The sequence below is a fragment of the Peromyscus leucopus genome, chromosome 3, assembly GCF_004664715.2.
Source record: "Peromyscus leucopus breed LL Stock chromosome 3, UCI_PerLeu_2.1, whole genome shotgun sequence".
Taxonomy (NCBI): Eukaryota; Metazoa; Chordata; class Mammalia; order Rodentia; family Cricetidae; genus Peromyscus; species Peromyscus leucopus.
Genome location: NC_051065.1, coordinates 46,518,965 through 46,541,013, shown reverse-complemented (window position 1 = coordinate 46,541,013; position 22,049 = coordinate 46,518,965). Strand labels below are relative to the sequence as shown.

Here is a 22,049-nt window from a genome sequence, read left to right as displayed (position 1 = left end):
GGTGTGTATGGTAGCTATGTCTTAAAACAAATTGTATCTTAACTATTAATAAAGCATTAAAACAGCTATTTTGGAAAAAATACTGATAATTATAAGACATTCAAGACGGTATCCCCTATATTTCACACACTATAGAAGGAAGGACATAAGTAAATCCTTATTGTCAGTAGAATATTTATTTATTACCTGTTCTCAACTCTCTGACTTTGTTCTAATTTAGCAATAAGTTTTCAGAGAGCATCAAATAATAGAATGCAAGAATAAAACATTCACAGGGACAGAGCAGGAGAAAATGTATTTATTCTAACGTCATTTCAGGAGGGGGAGGAAAGAGAAATGGATAAGGAACTGGTGATTCACAAAAGGGAAGAGAAGCTCAGTTGGCAGCCATGGTCTCCTGAATCCAGCTCAGGTAATTGCAGACCTTGGTATAGACACCAGGTTTGCCTCTCAGTGCACAGCCTGTACCCCAGGAGACAATGCCCTGGATCTCTCCATCGCAGATGACAGGGCCACCAGAGTCACCCTGGTCAGAGAGAAAAGATCATTACCATATGCTTATGCTGATGTGAACAAATGGACTTCAAGAGGCTTTCCCCTTATCATGGTGCCAGTGTGGCACATATTAATACTCTGAGAAGCAATGCAGACTCCATGTCTATCGACTTGTCCATTTCCTTTCCTTGTTCACAATTTCTCCATAACTGTGTGTTCCTAATTGACACACAAGGTCAGGAGAACCTGAGGGCTTCGGGTACTACTTTCTGTAATCCTTGCTGTCCTGCCAGAGTGGCCATATCCCATAAAACAGCTTCTCAGAAATTTGTTTTTATGTGATATTTACACCACACCATCTTCTGTACATATTTTACCATTGAGCCTAATCATCAATATCACAATGAGAAAACCTGTTTGATCTCTTGTTTTTCATCACAGGCTTTTGTAATCCAGCATGAAATCTTCCAGACATATGTATAGGCTTCTCAGCCAGCAAAAACATACAGAAGAGAATAGAGTGACTGCAAGTTTTGGAGAAGGACTGAAAGAACACTCACATCACAAGAGTCCTTTCCACCCTCCAGGAAGCCGAGGCAGAACATGTTGTTGGTGATCATGCCTGGGTAGGAATTTCTGCACGAACTGGCAGAAAGAACAGGGGCTTCCAGACACTGAAGGATTTCTGGGTATTTGCCTGTTGTGAGCAAAATGGAAAAACATTCTGTATCTTCCATGAAATCTCTAATTCTTTCAATTTGCTAAACATTTGTCATTTAAAAGTACTTTTGATTTCTTTAGAAGGTGTTTGATTTTATTAATTTTAACTAACATGCTGTTCTTTTCATGACAATATCATCAATGGCTTAGACTTCAAATACTGAGACATGGTTTCCTCCAAGTGGTAGATACCTCAGGGAAAAACAAAACTTGGGCATCTCTTCTACTTCTCACTTGAACTTTCACTTCCTTCGCATCACTGATTACACCCACTACATACCTCAGCATCTTGCTAATAGCTCATTCTTATTGTGTTTCCACATTGTCTCAGAAAAGCAATCTTCTGGACTTCAGAGAGTATATTTCAACGTCACCCATGTTGAAAACTTTTGGGAGTATGGCTCCCAGTGAGTATTTGCGCAAGTGGCCACCAGTATACCTTTCATCTTTCACATTGTGCACATGGAACTTAGAGTCATTGACACTTACCTCCAAGGTTCACAGTGTTTCCCCAGCCAGACACAAGGCACTGAGCACCTGTAGATGGGCAGGATGTAGGCAGAGAGATTGTGGACACTTGAGAGTTGAGGGTGGCAGGTGACTTCAGTTTAATCAGCAGGATGTCATTGTCGCAGTGGTCTTGTTGTACTTTGGATGGCGGATTATCTTTTCTGGATCAATGAATTGCTCACCACCCTCAAACACATGAATATTGTGTTCTCAGAGTCGAACCTGAAGGCTCCTGCATGAAAAGGTTAAGGATTTCTGAGTATCCCTGTTGAGCTGTTTCTCTTCCATGCTCAAAGTTCAGAGTATAAGAACACAAACACCATCTTTTTTTTTTTTTTTTTTTTGGTTTTTCGAGACAGGGTTTCTCTGTGTAGCTTTGCGCCTTTCCTGGAACTCACTTGGTAGCCCAGGGTGGCCTCAAACTCACAGAGATCCACCTGGCTCTGTCTCCCGAATGCTGGGTTTAAAGGCATGCGCCACCACCGCCCGGCTACAAACACCTTCTTCTTAAACCATTTAGGCCAACAAGGACTATGCAGTTAAGATAGTATTATGCCCTACCACCAATGTACAGCATAGAGGATTCCCTAGGGTGTGTCCTGTAAGTACAGATTTATAAAGGGCCATCTACTTGGAGCTGGTAATAGAGGACTGATGGGCCTTAGGTTACAGGAGTTTGAGTATTGTTCCCTTACCTTCCCTTATAGCAGTGAGCTGCAGACAGTACCCATTGGTCACTGATGAGGGAGCCACCACACTGATGGCCATCGCCATCATTCAAAGACACTTGGTAAGGAATGGAATGTTTTGGACAGGCATAGCCTCCAATGATCTTGTCATCATCATCACCACCAGCAGGGAAAGCAACTGAGGAAGGAGTTTGAATCATTAGCACAAGACTTGCCTCAAACTTAGTCTTCTACATGATGTTTGTACAGAAAAGACATGTACCTTCTTGTTGAGTAACATATGCTTGTAGTATTTTAAAGTTATCATTTCCTAACTTTAGCAGTACTCTTTTGATATCACTGCTTATAAATCTAAACATGAAAAGGTTATCTTCACACAATTGCAATATGTGTGTCTATATGTGTATCTCTCTCTGTTTCTCTGTCCCTCTGTCCCTCTGTCCCTCTGTCTCTCTCTGTCTCTCTCTGTCTGTCTCTGTCTCTGTCTCTGTCTCTCTCTCTCTCTCTCTCTCTCTCTCTCTCTCTCTCTCTCTCTCTTTCTCTCTCTGTAGCATAGTGCCCTTCTGGAGGATAAAAACAACTTCCAAGTGACTACTCCATCTGTTGATTGCATGGCTCCCAGCACCTTTCCTGAGTCCTAAGACTTAGGGGCAAACACCTGTATAAGGATCAATTTTCCAGGCCAGATAATGTACTTTAATTTATTTTTTAGTCTTCTTTATACCTTACTGTAGTGGGTAACCATTCCAGCTTTGATCTGGAAATTCCAACCCTCATTGAGGCTTTAGCAACTGTCACATCTACAAGGCAGGGCCAAGGGAGGCATGGAGAGACCCAAGATCTGAATGGGCCAGCATGCTCTCTCTGTTCCTGGACCCTAGACAGTGGAGGCTGACTGAGCAGACCTCCAGAGAACATTGCTGGACTTAGATACACCTTCCTCAGACCCCATGACCTACCTTTCCCTTTTTTGTAAGTTACCCACTAAATAAATCTTCATTTTAACTACGTAGAGTGGCCATAATAATTTCACCAATACCTAACACAGATGAAGATTGAATGAGTTAATTTTTTGGATACAATTTTTATACATCATTTAATCACCATCCTATGATTTTCTTCCTAGAACTTCCTTTTATTCTAATTATCTACTGGACATATATCAATACATTTAGCATTTTTAATGAAGACTGGTTTCCTAGTTTTGGAAAATAATATTTTATTATTCATACTGAATTCCATAATTTTATGTGCTTTATATTGATGATACCTGCCCCCAAATTTTCTTATAAAGACTGTAATGAATCGCTCTGGGCCATACATTCCAATAGTTAAAATTAATGGTGAAGTTTCTAAACGTAAGAAAATTTACTAAACCAAAAGCCATTTAAATTGTAAGAATTTAGTTTTAAATTTAGAGATTTTGATAAAAAAAGAAATTTTTGTTCTTCATTATTGAATGACAGTATAATAAAAGACTGATTTCATTAGTAACAATTTTGAGAGACAGGGTCTAAGGTTTTTAATCTGTGGGTAATAGCATATCTCTTGTAGTTATAATAACTCTGTGTAAATCAGCAGACCTTGATCTTCCATGGACTCTGGATTTAATTTTCTCACCATCTTCTTGGAGCAGACAGTTATTCCAGTTATTTACACTACCCTATAGAGAGGGAAGGCACACACTGGTGTCACGTGTCCTTTCTTTTCCTGACTAAGCCATAGAACACATAAGTGTAGGAAATAGTGTTGATGGGTCACTTGAAGGTCCTTGCACATGGAGTATGTACTCAAAATGGCTTTACTGTTTTCCCACCCACAAATCACAAACTTGCATGTATGATAGAATCCTTGTGAAACGTTCCTTTAAAGACTCACCAGCAGCTCCCAGGAAAGCAAAGAAGATGAAGATCTTCATGGCTTCTCTGTGTGTCTGGAGTAGGTACTAGGATGAAGGCTTTTCCTTCATAGCTATTTATACCTCTAGTTTTGGCTTCAACAGCCAGGACCACAGTGCCAAAAGGGTGATATCATTGAACACACAAAAATACAAATTTAGAGTTCTTTCTATGATTGATGGAAGGTGATTCAGCATCAAGTTTCCACATCCCCTTTCCTCCCAGTTTTCCATAAAGGTAATGGGAATGGAGGTAACAACTCCAGCTGGTGGCTATGCATTCTTCTAGTAGGAAAGCACACTGTAGAAAGACCAAAGGTCAGGTTCAAGGTTTCCAGATATCTAGACACAATTCACAGGAACCCTGTTCCCTTGGGAACTTAGAAATGTGTCTTTTATAAGTACAGCCTTGTGCATTTCACCTGCTTTTTTAAAGTAATATTGTGTCTTTTACAATTAAATACTTTTCCCAAAGACTTGTCTGAGATTTCAATTTGCAGTTTTCTTTCTATTGTGAGAAACAACATATTTCCTATGGATAGAGATGTTGTTATTTGTTTAAATTGTGTTGGTTATAAATTAGAAACATAAAGCATGGAAAAAGCATCATCTCCTGGTATTTTATTAGCGATTATGGAAACATAAACTGAGGAATAATGATTTTACTCATGATCTTGGTTTGAGGGTATAGTCATCATAGGCCTTGGAAGCAGTTTATGGATGTTGGCTTAGGATTGTGTGTGTTCTTGTTCACATTTGGGCAGGTCAGGAATTAGTGATACAAAAGAAGTGAAACTGTGTTCATCACTCATCCATGTCTTCTAGTAGTGAAGGATATGGAGCCTGGATCCAATAATTTTCTGTAACCAGGTTAGCTTCCCTGTGGTGGGAGATAGACAGCAATCCAGCTGTTGATCTAGGATCCACAACCTTGTTATGGTTCACTGCATAAAACTTAAACATTTTAAATGTCATATGCAGCAGATCTCAAAGAGGATAAAGGACTACAATTTCTTATGTACATCTAGAGTACGCCTACTTGATTTCTAGTTACTTTATAGAGACTCAAGCCTGAAATCATGTACAGGAAGCTAGATGAATCCTTTTCTAGAATTAGTATTCTATATGACCATTATTATCACAACAGAAGATTTAAACATATATATATATATGTATGTATATATACACATATATATTTGAGATAATATTTATACCTTAAAAAGTTTTAAAGATCAAAATAAATCCAAAGTTATGATATTATTGTCATTAGAATAGACCCTGAGTTTTGTTTTTTTTTCTGTCCCATATCAGGTGGCTGTTCTGACAGGAGACAGAGATTTTGGATTCTCTTTTAACAAGCGTGTTCTGTTGAGAAGGAGAGAGCCATGTGCCATTTCTAAAACCAGTTTTAATTTTTAATTGAGCTGGGACCACAAAAAGACCATTTGCCTTGTATGTCTGTAGAAAAGAGCAGAAGCAAACATTTGAAAGTTTTATGAAATTTTATTCTGTTAGAAATGATCCATATTATTACTCTTTTTCTTCAGAGATATTCTCAGGATGATTTGTCCTTTTTCCTCATATGTCTCATTTGTTCAGTAGTCTTTAGATTCCTTAGTTTAATATTTTTTTCTCTTGGAACAGGGAAACAAAACCTTGCCCCAACCCTAACTTTACGGAGTTTCCCTTTTGTCAAGTTATAGTTGATCAAGTGAAAGGTATTTGTTAGTCTTATAAGTTAGTTTAGACGGAATGGTCATGCTGTTTGATGAACTGTCATCTCTTCTAATCAAGAGGTCTCTCTTGTTCAAATCTAATCTTTAGCAGTGTTGATGGTATCCATAGATTTTCTACTCCTGTGGAAACAAAAGCAAAATCTCTTTCCCAATGTAACACATATCCTGGTTTCTACTCTGATGTCAATACATCTTAAAGTATACAGGCTGATTTAATTCAGTAGTTTTTTCTACTCTCCACTGTTTCCCTGCAGGTGTTGTTCCTTAACTGTTGTTCTCATTTACATTTAAAGATTTAAAGTTAATAAAGTGTTGTGCAATCTATATCTGGGGGTCTTTATTACTTCACTTTGTTTATTAGGCATATCTTCTAAGGTACAATTAGATATTTCTATAATTGCTTGCCATATAGGGTTGTATGGTATATCTGTAATATGTCTTATGTTGTAATATGCAAAACTCTGTTTCATTTTACTAGAGACTTAGGCTGGAGCAATGTCAGTCTTAGTTTGTACAGGTATCCCCATGATGGTCATAACTACTAATAAATGTGTAATTACAAAAATCAGCCTTTTCAGAATTCAAAGAAGTTGCATATTGAAATACTGACTATGTATCTATGGTATGGTGTATTTTTTAATTTTCCAAACTCTGAAAAATGAAACACGCCCATCAGCCAAATTTGTTTCTTTGAGTACCCTTTGTGTTACTTCCTGCAGGTAGTGTAGTTTGGTTACACCAAGAACAAGTAGTTCATTTCCTTATAGTTTCCTTGGCTTAATGTCATTTGATGGAAAAATCTTTTTTCAAATCTTTGCAATTAACATAGTGTTTCTTATGAAATTCTGAGGTTTTAGCACATTTTTAGCTATTCCTACCAATAGCTATCAATTTTATCATTACTTTGTGCTACAGGGCCTGGTAGACCTGTATGGGATCTGATATTTGCATTTTAATCAGCTAGTGAGATCTGATCCTTATAATGCTAAATTATAGATTGGGGAAACTGATTACCAATTATTTCTAATGGCTGTTCTACAAAATATTGACACAAGATGGGCTGTTTAACACCCCTGAGGAAGAACTTTCCACTGATATCTTTTAACAGGCTGGGAATTGTTACAAGTAGGCCCTGTGAAGACAAATTGTTCTCTATCTTGTTCTTGAAAAGGCATAGTAAAAAAATCAGTCTTTTAAATCAATTACTGTACTATATCATTCTTTTAGGTAATAGAAGGCAAGTGAATTTCAGACTGTAAAGAGCCCATTGGCTGGATCACCTTATTAATAGCTCTTAGATCTATTATCATTCTCCATTTTCCAGATTTCTATTTAATGACAATATATGAGAGTTCCTAGGACTGGTTGATTCTTCAATATTTTGAGCATTTAGCTGCTCCTGTACTAGCTATTCTAATGTCTGTAATTTTTCTGGTATCAAAGGCCATTATTCCACCTTGATAGGTTTGTCAGTTAATCATTTTAATGGTAGAGCTGTTGGTACCTTTGAAAGTTCAGCAGCTGTTGTGCCCTGCTTAAGTACATCATTAATGGTTGGTGACTATTCTTGATAATACCTTTTAATAATTTTTAGGAGCATATGTTAGTTTATGGTTTGCTTCTGAGATTGGAGGAATGTTAATCTGTGTTTTCAATTGCTGTAACAAATCATGTCCCTATAAATTCATTTCTATGTAAGCCACATAGGGCTTTACTTTTCCTTTCTGTCCTTCTGACCCTATACACTGACCCTATACCCATATACAATCGTGCACTCTGTTTTACTTGAGATAAATCCCGATCCCTAGAAGCTGAATATTTACCTCCTGAAAAGACCAATTTGGATACCAAGATTTTGGTGCTATTATTGATACATCTGAACCTGTGTCTACCAAAACCTCAATTTTAAAGAAATTTATTTCTATTTTTAACATTGGTCTTTGATCAATTATAGAAGTTTGCCAAAATACTTGTTTCATGACCTCTCCTGAAAATTGTGTTTTATGAAATGAAGCTGTTCTGTCATCCAGAGCAGTATGGTTTTTTATGTCAGGCATTAAGTCTTTTAATTGCTCCATGGGGGAGTTTCCCAATTCTGAAAGGGCATGATTAAAGCAAATTTGACAAAAGGGCCTGCAAGAGGCTGCTAAAATGTTTTCCTGATAGCAAAGGGTTACCTTGCCTAGCCCATATTGATCTGCAGTCATTCATCCAACTTTGACTTTTGCTATACCTTTGCATATTCCAGAAGGCTGGGACCTCTGTTCAGATTATCTCTAGAAAAACCATTTTTTTTTTCTAGGAACGACTCACCTACAATTTCTTTTCAGATGACCTGGTTTACCACAATTAAAACATCTAACCTTTTGATTTTTCTTAAAATATTAGAAATCACTTCACCTATCAAATATCATCATAGGCATGAGTTCCAATATCATCTATATTTCTAATCCATTCATCTATTGGTGCCCATCATCCCTTTAATGGTCTAATCACCCCTTTACATTATGAATTAGTGTTTTCAAAAGCCAAAGATTCAATTAATATTTGTCTAACTTCTTGATCTGATATCAGCCTATTTATATCTGAAGTCCATCTTTGTAAAAAAAAAAATCAGTGAAGCCTTCTTTTTTGGCCTTGTATAATTTTAATAAATGACTCAATCATTTTTCCTGATCCTTCATCCCTGTCCAAAGAATTTAACACTGCAATATGGCATAGAGTCAAGTGGGTCCTGTGGGAGCCTGTTCTTGGGTTCATTGTGCCTTTACCCAGCAGGTCCACATAGAGGATGATTAGGACCATGGGCCTGAGTGCAGGTGTCTGAGATGGTCTGCACTTGGTGTGCTGGGGGATGGTCTGTATGTCAAGTTGCTCTGATTGGTCAATAAATAAAACCTGATTGGCCGTGGCTAGGCAGGAAGTATAGGCGGGACTAACAGAGAGGAGAAATAAAAGAACAGGAAGTCAGAAGGAGACTGCCTGGAGCTGCCGCCAGGACAAGGAAGATGTAAAGTACCGGTAAGTCATGAGCCATGTGGCAAGGTATAGATTTATGGAAATGGGTTAATTTAAGATAAAAGAATTAGATAGCAAGAAGCCTGCCACGGCCATACAGTTTGAAGCAAAATAAGTCTCTGTGTTCACTTGGTTGGTTCTGAGCGGCTGTAGGACTGGCAGGTGAGAGAGATTTGTCCTGAATGTAAGCCAGGCAGGAAAACTCAAGCTACAGTCAAGATGTGATCATCAAATGTAATCTGTCTTTGAAAATCAGCAAACTGGGCCCAACTGAGGATCTCTTATTGGGAAATTTCCCTATCTTTAGCCCTGCTTCATTGTTCTATGACCCTATGTTCTTCTCTACCATGTTTTCCATTGTAACCAAAGACCAGCTCCAATACAGCTGTACCTAAATCTTTCCAGTCTTGTGGAATAATTCTCTTCCAAATGGCCCATGAATTTAAATTTAACATCTGCTTTACAAAGGTTGAATGAATATCACAGGAAACTACTGCTTCCTTAAATCTCTTCATATCTAACATTTCTATATGATCCCAATTAATTTACAAATTGCTTTAGGGATGGCTACCATCTAGTGGTTGTTCTTGAAAGGTAGATAAATTAAGGTTGCTTTTCTAATAATCTTGGGCCATCCTTCTTCAGTTTCATAATGTAATGGTGCAGTGGTTCTGCACTAAAATGCCTCTGTGCGTGAACATTTTTCTTAGTTTAATTAGTAGGTCTTTCTAAGGATTGTATCTTATCAGTGAATTTTTTGTATTTGGCACTGATATCAAACAAGTTTTGTATCTCTGTAAACATCATGTTATGTGACAACTTAAGAGAAGACAGCCTTATCAGGGCTTGGTGTTTGATAAGTTTGAGTCTAATGTTACTTGGCTTCATGTAGGTGGGTAGTAAACTATGGTGGTAGAAATTGCTGGCAGGGGAGATCCATGACTTTGTAACAGGGAGAAAACAAAGAATGAGAACATATTAGGACTAGATATAACATAGAAAGTTATGGTCCTGTATGCTACTTCCTCCAATTGTACACCACCTCCCAAAGTAGTCCTATAAACTGTGGAAGAGTTATTTAACACACAAGACTGTGAGGTACATTTCATAGTTGACCAACAAATTTTTGAAACTGACACCCAAAAGCTCATGCATGTTTCATAGTGAGAAATGTATTTAGATCATTTCCAAGAATGCCGCAAAGTTTAAAACTGGAAAGGTAGTATATATGCAAAATCTTTATGTAGACAAGATATTGGCACATATTTGTAATGTTTGTACTTGGTAGGAGTGATGAGATAAGGGTAATCAGCCTTTCAAGTCTAGCTTCAGATACAGAAGACTTGAGGCCAACTTGGTCCACTTTGGTCACTTTGGGCTCACTCTCGATTAAACAAAGAACAGTGTATGCTAAGGCTCAAGGAAGCTTCTTCATTGTGAATTCCTTCAAACTTAAAATCACATTGCATTCTTCCAACAACCAATGTACAAACTGTATTAAAACAAATGGAATAAGACCAAAGCAAGGAAAGAACAGATCACAAGGTAAGACCAACACTTAAAACCAAAAGCAGTAAAATCCTGCAGCACCAAGTCAGCACCCATGACATATGGTGCCTTGACATGAGCTAGTAGACCTACAGACTTGCCATCTTTAGCACATTTGACCAGGCTGTCTCTCTTCATTTTGGTCCACTCAGAACCTTCAGCTTTTTAGGCTATATATTCCATTGTCCTTGCATTTTTAAGGTTTTATATCAGTGCTAAGAAATAGTTTTTACCATCACAGAAGGAAGAGCCCTACTCGTAATGGATTCCCACAGTTATTATGAACCTGTATGCTTGTTCTGACTCCAAGGGTTTCCTTTGAAATCTGTTTGGAAGCACTGATGGAATTGTACCACTCTCATTCTGCACATTTGCACAATAATTATCAAATGAATGACCTCAAATTTTGCTCCAACTTCAGCTATGCCTAAGATCACATAGATCCTGTTAGAAACTTTTTACAACCTATGTAGCTAACTGTAATAAAAACATACTTAAGGAAACAATTTCCTAGATCGCTGTGACTGAGTCCTATGTCTGAAGGCATTCTATTTATTGTTTTATGTTTATTTTTCTCTCACATATTAAATCTCAACCACAGCCTCTCCTCCATCTCCTTCGCCCAGTGTCCCCTCTTTCCTTGATCCACTGATATTCTGTTTCCCTGCAGAAAAGAGCAGTCCCCCTAGGGATATCAACTGAACTACACATAACAAGATACAATACGACTAGGCATAAATCATCATAAAAGCCTGGACAAGGCAGTCTAGTAAGAGGAAAAAGATTCCATGTATACGCAAAAGAGTCAGAGACACCCTTTTCCCATGGTTAGGAGTCCACAAAAACTGCAAGCTAAAGAACCACAATGTGTATGCAACATAAAGGTCTGAGTTTGTTGCTTCACTCTTTGTGAACCCCTATATGTTCTGCTCAGTTGATTCTCAATTGATTCATGTTCTTCTGGTGTCCTCAACCCCTCTGTTTCCTACTCTCCTTCCTCCTCCTCTTTTTCAGAGTTCCAGAAGCTCCATCTAATATTTGACTGTGAGTCTTTGTAACTGCTCTCAACACAACAGCTTGAGGAAGTCTCCTTGATGACCACCGGGCTAGGTACCCATCCTAAGAATACAGCAGAACATCATTAGAAACCATTTATAGACTTTCTTTTGTAGTCATGTTTGGTTCTACCCTAGGTATCTGAGCCATCCAACTTCAGGATCCTGGTCATCTATGTCAGGTATGGGCTTCATCCTTGATATGGGACCCAGGTAGAACCTGTCATTGGTTGCTCACTCCCATGAGTTCTAAGCCACAATGGACCCAGAGTATCTTGCAGAAAGGGCAGGTTGTGGGTCCTAGATTTGGTGACTGGGTTGGTGTTCAACTTCCCTGACTGGGAACCCAGCCTGATTTCAGAAAATGCCTGGTCCAGGCTCCATATCCTCCAGTACTAGGAGTCTCAGACATAAGGGAGAAAGGCTATGATTGCAGTTCACCTTCTTTTGTGATCACTCCTTCTTAATCTGCCCAGATGTGAAAAAGAACACACACAATCCTAAACCAACAGCCATCAACTGCTTCCAGTGCCTATGTTGACTATACCCTCAAACCAGGATCCAGAGTAAAACCATTACTCCTCGGTTCCTGTACCATGGTTTTCACAGTGATGACAAAATAGCTAACAGAATACTTACAGGTGAAGCTTTTCTCAGGCTTTAAGTTTCTATTCCCTAACTAGCATAATTTACTAATAACAACACCCCTATCCATAAGAAATGGGTGGTTTCTCAAATTTTTTTCTATTTAGTAATAAAATAAGGAATAGCTTACAATTGTTTTCAAATTTGTTCTTTTTTTCTATTTAGTACAGGTTGTTTTTTAAGAATAGGAAGATAATATCAAATTGAAATCTAAAACAAACCTTACAAAAAGTATATAATCATAAAAGACATAATATTAGTTAAACACAGCAGGTGAAATGCACAAGGCTGTACTATAAAGAAGACACATTTCTAAGTTCCCAGGGGAACAGGGTTCCTGTGAATTGTGTCTAGATTTCTGGAAACCTTGAACCTGACCTTTGGTCTTTCTACAGTGTGCTTTCCTACTAGAAGAATGCATAGCCACCAGCTGGAGTTGTTACCTCCATTCCCATTACCTTTATGGAAAACTGGGAGGAAAGGGGATGTGGAAACTTGATGCTGAATCACCTTCCATCAATCAAAGAACAGAACTCTAAATTTGTGTTTTTGTGTGTTCAATGATATCACCCTTTTTGGCACTGTGGTCCTGGCTGTTGAAGCCAAAACTAGAGGTATAAATAGCTGTGAAGGAAAAGCCTTCATCCTAGTACCTACTCCAGACACACAGAGAAGCCATGAAGATCTTCATCTTCTTTGCTTTCCTGGGAGCTGCTGGTGAGTCTTTAAAGGAACGTTTCACAAGGATTCTATCATACATGCAAGTTTGTGATTTGTGGGTGGGAAAACAGTAAAGGCCATTTTGAGTACATACTCCATGTGCAAGGACCTTCAAGTGACCCATCAACACTATTTCCTACACTTATGTGTTCTGTGGCTTAGTCAGGAAAAGAAAGGACACGTGACACCAGTGTGTGCCTTCCCTCTCTATAGGGCAGTGTAAATAACTGGAATAACTGTCTGCTCCAAGAAGATGGTGAGAAAATTAAATCCAGAGTCCATGGAAGATCAAGGTCTGCTGATTTACACAGAGTTATTATAACTACAAGAGATATGCTATTACCCACAGATTAAAAAACCTTAGACCCTGTCTCTCAAAATTGTTACTAATGAAATCAGTCTTTTATTATACTGTCATTCAATAATGAAGAACAAAAATTTCTTTTTTTTTATCAAAATCTCTAAATTTAAAACTAAATTCTTACAATTTAAATGGCTTTTGGTTTAGTAAATTTTCTTATATTTGGAAACATCACCATTAATTTTAACTATTGGAATGTATCCCAGAGAGATTGATTATGGTCTCTATAAGAAAACTTAGGGGAAGATATCATCTATATAAAGCATATAAAATTATGGAATTCAGTATGAATAATAAAATATTATTTTCCAAAACTAGGAAAGCAGTCTTCATTAAAAATGCTAAATGTATTGATATATGTCCAGTAGATAATTAGAATCAAAGTGAAGTTCTGGGAAGCAAATCAAAGGATGGTGATTAAATGGTGTATACAAATTGTATACAAAAAATTAACTCATTCAATCTCTGTATGTATTAAGTATAAAGAAGACTAAAAAATAGATTAAAGTACATTATCTGGCCTGGAAAATTGATCCTTATATAAAGGTGCTTGCCCCTAAGTCTTAGGACCCAGGAAAGATGCTGGGAGACATGCAATGAACAGATGGAGTGGTCACTTGGAAGTTGTTTTTGTCCTCTGCAAAGGCACTATGCTGCACACACACACACACACACACACACACACACACACACACACACGGGGGGGGGGGGGGGGAGAAAGGGAGGGAGAGAGAGATACACATATAGATACACATATTGCAAATGTGTGAAGATATTCTTTTCATGTTTAGATTCTATAAGCAGTGATATCAAAAGAGTATTGCTAAAGTTAGGAAATGATACCTTTAAAATACTACAAGTATATGTTACTCAACAGGAAGATACATGTCATTTCTGTACAAACATCATGTAGAAGACTAAGTTTGAGGCAAGTCTTGTGCTAATGATCCAAACTCCTTCCTCAGTTGCTTTCCCTGCTGGTGGTGATGATGATGACAAGATCATTGGAGGCTATGCCTGTCCAAAACATTCCATTCCTTACCAAGTGTCCTTGAATGACGGCTATGGCCATCAGTGTGGTGGCTCCCTCATCAGTGACCAATGGGTACTGTCTGCAGCTCACTGCTATAAGGGAAGGTAAGGGAACAATACTCAAATTCCTGTAATCTAAGGCCCATCAGTCCTCTCTTACCAGCTCCAAGGGGATGGCCCTTTATAAATCTGTACTTACAGGACACACCCTAGGGAATCCTCTATGCTGTACATTGGTGGTAGGGCATAATACTACCTTAACTGCATAGTCCTTGTTGGACTAAATGGTTTAAGAAGATGGTGTTTGTGTTCTTCTACTCTGAACTTTGAACTTGGAAGAGAAACAGCTCAACAGGGATACTCAGAAATCCTTAACCTTTTCATGCAGGAGCCTTCAGGTTCGCCTCGGAGAACACAATATTCATGTGCTTGAGGGTGGTGAGCAATTCATTGATCCAGAAAAGATAATCCGCCATCCAAAGTACAACAAGACCACTGTCGACAATGACATCCTGCTGATTAAACTGAAGTCACCTGCCACCCTCAACTCTCAAGTGTCCACAATCTCTCTGCCTACATCCTGCCCATCTACAGGTGCTCAGTGCCTTGTGTCTGGCTGGGGAAACACTGTGAACCTTGGAGGTAAGTGTCAATGACTCTAAGTTCCATGTGCACAATGTGAAAGATGAAAGGTATACTGGTGGCCACTTGCGCAAATACTCACTGGGAGCCATACTCCCAAAAGTTTTCAACATGGGTGACGTTGAAATATACTCTCTGAAGTCCAGAAGATTGCTTTTCTGAGACAATGTGGAAATCACAATAAGAATGAGCTATTAGCAAGATGCTGAGGTATGTAGTGGGTGTAATCAGTGATGCGAAGGAAGTGAAAGTTCAAGTGAGAAGTAGAAGAGATGCCCAAGTATTTGTTTTTCCCTGAGGTATCTACCTCTTAGAGGAAACCGTGTCTCAGTATTTGAAATCTAAGCCATTGATGATATCGTCATGAAAAGAACAGCATGTTAGTTAAAATTTATAAAATCAAACACCTTCTAAACAAAACAAAAGTACTTTTAAATGACAAATGTTTGGCAAGAGAATACCCTTTTCATGTGGGCTAAACTATGAAATACAGTCCATGGTTTCAAGAGTTGAATTGGATCCTCAGTTCATGGTCCAATTAGCTTCCATTTTTGCTCACAACAGGCAAATACCCAGAAATCCTTCAGTGTCTGGAAGCCCCTGTTCTTTCTGCCAGTTCGTGCAGAAATTCCTACCCAGGCAAGATCACCAACAATATGTTCTGCCTCGGCTTCCTTGAGGGTGGAAAGGACTCCTGTGATGTGAGTGTTCTTTGAGTTCTTCCCCAAAACTCGCAGTCTATTCTCTTCTGTATATTTTTCCTGGCTGAGAGGCCTGTACATTTGTCTGGAAGATTTCATGTTGTAATACAAAAGCCTATGATGAAAAACAAGAGATCAAACAGGTTTTCTTATTGTGATATTGATGATTAAGCTCAATGGTAAAATATGTACAGAAGATGGTGTGGTGTAAATATCACATAAAAACAAATTTCTGAAAAGTTGTTTTATGGGATGTGACCACTCTGGCAGGACAGCAAGGATTACAGAAAGTAGTACCTGAAGCTCTCAGGTTCTCCTGACCTTGTGTGTCAATTAGGAAGCACACAGTTATTGAGAAATGGTGAACAAGGAAAGGAAATGGACAAGTCGATAGACATGGAGTCTGCATTGCTCCTCAGGGTATTAATATTTGCCAAACTAGCGCCATGATAAGGGGAAAGCCTCTTGAAGTCCATTTGTTCACATCAGCATAAGCATGTGATAATGGTCTTTTCTCTCTGACCAGGGTGACTCTGGTGGCCCTGTCATCTGCGATGGAGAGATCCAGGGCATTGTCTCCTGGGGTACAGGCTGTGCCCTGAGAGGCAAACCTGGTGTCTATACCAAGGTCTGCAACTACCTGAGCTGGATTCAGGAGACCATGGCTGCCAACTGAGTTTCTTCCCTTATGTGAATCACCAGTTCCTTGTCCATTTCTCTTTCCTCCCCCTTCTGAAATGAGGTCAAAATAAATACATTTTCTCCTGCTCTGTACCTGTGAGTGTTTTATTCTTGCATCCTATATTGGTGAAATTATTAAGGCTACTCCATGTAGTTAAAAGGAAGTTTATTTTGTGGGGTAACTTAAAAATGAATGGATAGTTTACAGAGTCTGGGAAAGGCGTGGCACAGTCTGCCGGTGTTCTCTAGAGAACTCTGCTCGGTCTACCTCCAGCATCCAGGGTCCAGGAACCAAGAGTGCCAACGCATCCGGATCTCAGGTCTTCGGGGTCCTCCCTTGGCCCCGCCTTATAGACGTGACAGTTACCAAAGCTTCAATGGGGGTTGGAACTTCCAGATCAAAGCTGGAATGGGTATCCACTACAATCATATTATTTGGTGCTCTCTGAGAACTTGTTGCTAAATGAGAATACGGTCAGAGAGTTGAGAACAGTGTAAACAAATAAACATTCAACTGACAATAAGGTTTTACGTATTTCCTTCTATAGTGTGTGAAGTATATGGGATACAGTGTTGAATGTGCTTACAATTATCACTATTTTTTCCAAAAAAAATGTTAATGCTTTATTAGTAGGTAGGATACAATTTATTTTAAGACATAGTTTCCACACATACCTGTTCAGACTTGCTTCATGGCAGATTGTATATTTATAACATAAGATAGATAACCTAAAACTGCAGTTATTACACATTATCAAGTTATCCAAGTATTTTCTTTGACAAACGGAAATTCAGCATGAACAGTCCTGATGCCTTGTGTCTTGTATGCTCTACGACACAGTGCTGTGTCTTCCTTACTTTTTTCTTAATTTTCTAAAAGCCGAGAATCTCTATGGTGCCTAGTGACTGCAAACTCAAGATGAAGAAACTTTAAGACTTTTTTTTCCAATTACAAATATATATGTGCCGGCGTGGAGGTGCATACATGTAAGCCAGGTGCCTGTAGAGGAAAGAGGTGTTATATTCCATTGTTCTGCATATACTGGGATTTGAGTGCTGGCTGACATGTTTACTGGGAGCCAAACTCTGGAGTTATATAAGAATAGTATATGCTCTTTACCTCTGAGCATCTCTAAAGCCCTTGAAGAATTATTTTTAAATATATTTTTTCCTCTAAATTTTGGCTTGAGTCACCTCAATTCACCCAAACCTTCACTCAAATACAGACTGCATATGAATTACATCCATGTCCAACAATAATTATACATTAAAAAGTTTTTCAGTATGTGTATTAACTCCACTACTGTCATGTGGCCTTTAGTATAGAGCTGTCACCTGCATTTTTAGATCAGTCATGTTTTCTCACTTGCTTTCCTCTAATCATCATTTGTTCATGGATTACCAAACTACATAATTGCTATAAAAGAGCCTAAAAAAGCTTCCTGGGATAATTTTAAATGATGCATGGAAATGAAGAACAAAATGGACTTGAGTAAAAACACAGTGGAATAAATGGAAGGGTTTAGAAAAGAATAACTATATTCTCAGAGGTAAGGAAAGGAAGCATATTGACTTAGGAAGCTCAGGCTGCTACAAAAAATTTCTCAGGGCCCAGCTTCAAAACAGAAGTAAATTTCTCATTAGTCTTCACTCTCAAAACAGTTCCAAGTGATCAAAAGCCCAAGCCCAGAATCCCCTCTGAGACACAAAGCATGTACACACTAGGCTCCTACAAATACAAAAAGCTTTACATGTTTCCAAAATCAATGATCCAAGAAAGACATTTCCATGCCAAAAAGGAGGCACTGAAATAGAAAGGAAAGAATGAACCAATCCAAAAATGTGACTCTGAAGAATGAGCACTGACTCATGATACTTTTTGTGAAGTACCTGGAGCACATCCTGGCATCATATATATGCTTTCCAAGAGTCTTGGACCGCCCACCTCTCTTGTCTTACCACACACACGGTACACATTATCTCCCAGGGAGGCGAAACCCAAAACTACTAGCATTTTTCAGCAGATGAGCCATACTCCTGGCCCATCTAAGACTGTAGTTATTCACATCCACTTGAGCTTCAACCATAGCTTCATGCAGAGCCCACTCACAAGCTACCTTAATGCAATCTGACCCTTCTACACAGTGGCTCAAAGGCCAGGTTTTCCTAGTGATCTAGATACAAGCTTGCATAACTCTGTAACACTTGGATCCTTTATGCCCACAATGCCACTACCTCTTAGACAGCAAGCTCTTCTTCTACTTCAAGAAGGAAAGTTATCCTTTGGTCTATGACTGCAGTAGTTTCTAAGCAATTGGACTCATAAATGCTCATTTCTTACACTAGTCTAGTCTCCCTTTTGCTCACAATTCTCTATAAGCTGTGAGTAATAACCAGGCTGCACAGCCTTTTATACCTGAATTTCTTCTCAAGTGTCTTCCCACAAAAACTCAAGTTATTTGAGAACTATTAGTACTCTTTCTTCCCTGAGACATTAGTGTAGTCATGTGTCCATTAGATACTAATTATAGAATGAATTGAAAGCTTGCATATAAAAATTATCCTCCATAGTTTTCTAATCTTGCATTATAAACTTCTACTCTTAAATATCTGCCAAGTAGCCATATGGTACAGAGGAAGAATAAATATTTGTGGGTGATTCCATGTTAGCTTGCAACATTGTCCCAAGAACTTGAGAAACCATAAATAAGCGGTGGTTGAATTTTGTAGCTCTATGACAATTACATGCAAAGACAAGTTAAGGAAGGAAAGATTGACCTGGGCTCTTGCTTTGAGAGGATTGAGTCTTACATCACTTGGCTTCATACACTTGTGCAGCAAATCATGGTGGCAGAAGCTGTTGGCAAAGAAGACTCAGCAGTTCATGACAGCCAGAACATAGAGTGAGAAGCTATTAGGACTCGAGGTAACACACAAAGACATGGCCCTGTTAACCACTTTTCCTGACTCAACCTCGCCTCCCAAAATTGGACCATGAACTGAGGATCCAGTTCAACTCATGAAACCATGGACTGTATTTCATAGTTTAGCCCACATGAACAGGGTGTTCTCTTGCTCTTGGTCTACTCAAGGCTTCAAATTTCCTCTATACACACCATGTTTCTGGCATTTCCATGTTTGTTTTTTAAATTTACTTCTCTCTCATATATTCCATTCAGATTGCAGTTTACAGAGCAGGTAAACTGGAAAGAGAGGAGGGCAGCCTCTCTTTCCACTCCCCTCCCTGCCCCCTGCCCCAGCCAAATACCCTCTCCCATAGTTTCACTCCTCCTTTTCCCATTGAAATGGGAAAACCTCCCGTGGATATCAACCAAACATGGCATGTCAAGTTATAATAAACCTAGGCCCCTCCCCTCATATTGTTTGGTCAAAGCAACCCAGTAGGAGGAAAGGGTCCCCAGTGCAGGCAAAATAGTCCGAGACAGCCCCTTCTTCCACTATTAGGAGTCCCACAGCAACATCAATCTACACAACTATAACATATAAGCAAAAGATGTAGGTCAGACCCATATAGGCTTCCTGATTGTTGGTTGAGTATCTGTGAGTCCCTATGAGGCCTGCTTAGTTGATTCAGTGCACTGTTTTGTTGTAGTGTCTTGACCCCTCTGGCTCCTACAATCCTTCCTCATCCTCTCTGTGTTGTGAAATATTCCTTTACACTGTGATTGGTTTAATAAAGAGCTGAATGGCCATTAGTTAGGCAGGAAGAGGTTAGGCAGGACTTCTGGGGACAGAGAGCTCTGGGGAGAAGAAGAAAGGGGGAGTCATAGCTGGACACAGAGGTATCAAGACATGCAGGAGGAACGGTAAAAGCTGCAAGCCATGCAACACCATGTAGATTAACAGAAATGGGTCAATTTAAGTTATAAGAGCTAGAAACAAGCCCAAGCTAAGGCCAAGCTTTCATAATTAATAATAAGTCTCCATGTTTTTTTTTTTTTTTTTTTTTTTTTTTTTTTTTTTTTGTGAGCTGGTGGCCCAAGGAAAAATCCACCTACACTTGTGCAGGATTCTGAGCTCCACCTAATGTTTGGATGTGGGTCTCTATATCTGCCCCCTTCAGGATGCTGGATAAAACCTCTCTGATGATGATTGTGCTAGGCTCTGGTCTATGAGTATAGCAGTATCTTTAGGAATCATTTCATTGACTTTTTTTTTTGACTTGTTTGGTTCTATCCTGGCCTTTGGACTATCCAGCCTGTTTCCTGGCTCTCTAGACAGTGTCAGGGATGGGCTACCTCTCTTGGCATGGGTCTCATTGGGACAGTCATTGTGACCACAGTGTTTTTTGCCACCTTTACTCCATCTTGCACTCCACCTTTACCTCATCTTTCAGGTAGGAGAAATTGTAGGTCTAAAGTTTTGTGTCTGGGTTGGTGTCCCAGTCCCTACACTGAAATTCTTGCCTAGTTACAGAATATAGCCAGTTCAGATTCTTAATCTCCCATTACTAGGAGTTTTCTCGAGGGACACCCTTGTAAATCCCTGAGAGTTTCTGTTACACTAGGTTTTTACATATGCCAGAAAATTTCCCCAATTGCAGTCATCTATCCCAGTACTCTCCTCCCCACCCTCAGACCTGTTCCCTTATGTTCCTATCCCCACCCTCCAGTAGTCCACCCTCAAAATCTATTCCATGCATCCCCACTTGAGCCTTCCTTGTTATACCTGGGTCTGTGGATTGTAGCATTGTTATCCTCTACTTTACAACTAATATCCACCTATAAGTGAATAAATACCATGTTTGTCTTTCTGGGGCTGGGTTGCCCACACAGGATGACTTTTTTTTCTAATTCCATCCATTTGCCTGCAAATTTCATGATGACATTGCTTTAACAGCTGAGTAATTCACCATTGTATAAATGCACCACATTTTCTTTATCCATTCTTCAGTCAAGGGACATCTAGGTTTCTTTCAGTTTCTAGATGCTATGAATAAAGCTGCTATGAACATAGTTGAGCAAGTGTCCATGTGGTATGGATGGAACATCCATTGAGTATATACACAGGAGTGGTATAGCTGGGTCTTAAGGTAGATTGATTCTCAATTTTCTGAGAAACTGCCACATTGATTTCCAAAGTCTCTGTACAAGTTCACACTTCCACAAAGATAGAGGGGTATTAGTCCTTAGTCCATGTTCTCTCCAGCATGAGCTGTCACTTGTGTTTTTATTCTTAGCCATTCTGACAGGCATAAGATGCAGCCTCAGAGTTATTTTGATTTGCATTTCCCTGATGGCTAAGGATGTTGAACATTTTTAAAAGTGTTTCTCTACCATTTGAGATTCCTCTGTTGAGAATTCTGTTTAGATTTATTTTTAAACTGAATTATTTGGTTTGTTGATTCTAGTTTCTTGAATTCTTTATATATTTTTGATATTAGCCCTCTGTCAGATGTGGGGTTGGTGAAAATCTTTTTCCAGTCTTTAGGCTGTCATTTTGTTCTATTGACAGTATCCTTGCCTTACAGAAGCTTTGCAGTTTCATGAGTTCCTATTTATTAATTGATGGTCTTAATACCTGTTCTATAAGTGTTCTGTTTAAGAAATTGTCCCTTGTGCCAATGCTTTCCAGGACA

The 22,049-nt window shown here is 38.9% G+C and overlaps 1 protein-coding gene and 1 pseudogene across 1 annotated transcript; one reads left to right on the top strand and one right to left on the bottom strand.

Annotated features, from left to right (window-relative positions):
- Nucleotides 1-370: 370 nt before the first annotated feature.
- On the bottom strand, nt 371-4,346 carry LOC114687314 (annotated as a pseudogene).
- An 8,630-nt stretch (nt 4,347-12,976) lies between these two features.
- LOC114687312 (trypsin-4) lies at nt 12,977-16,467 on the top strand. The gene is made up of 5 exons (XM_037203621.1): nt 12,977-13,030; nt 14,360-14,531; nt 14,815-15,068; nt 15,633-15,769; nt 16,296-16,467. The coding sequence occupies exons 1-5, from the start codon at nt 12,991-12,993 to the stop codon at nt 16,443-16,445; spliced, it is 753 nt and encodes a 250-aa protein (XP_037059516.1). The 5' UTR covers nt 12,977-12,990; the 3' UTR covers nt 16,446-16,467.
- The last annotated feature ends 5,582 nt before the right edge of the window (nt 16,468-22,049 follow it).

What these genes read in the sequence shown, in the direction of transcription:
- LOC114687312 (XM_037203621.1), top strand. Translation starts at nt 12,991, where the DNA reads ATGAAGATCTTCATCTTCTTTGCTTTCCTGGGAGCTGCTG. An exon ending in AAACACTGTGAACCTTGGAG is followed by an intron (nt 15,069 to 15,632) that starts GTAAGTGTCAAT and finishes TGCTCACAACAG; the next exon opens with GCAAATACCCAGAAATCCTT. An exon ending in GTGGAAAGGACTCCTGTGAT is followed by an intron (nt 15,770 to 16,295) that starts GTGAGTGTTCTT and finishes CTCTCTGACCAG; the next exon opens with GGTGACTCTGGTGGCCCTGT.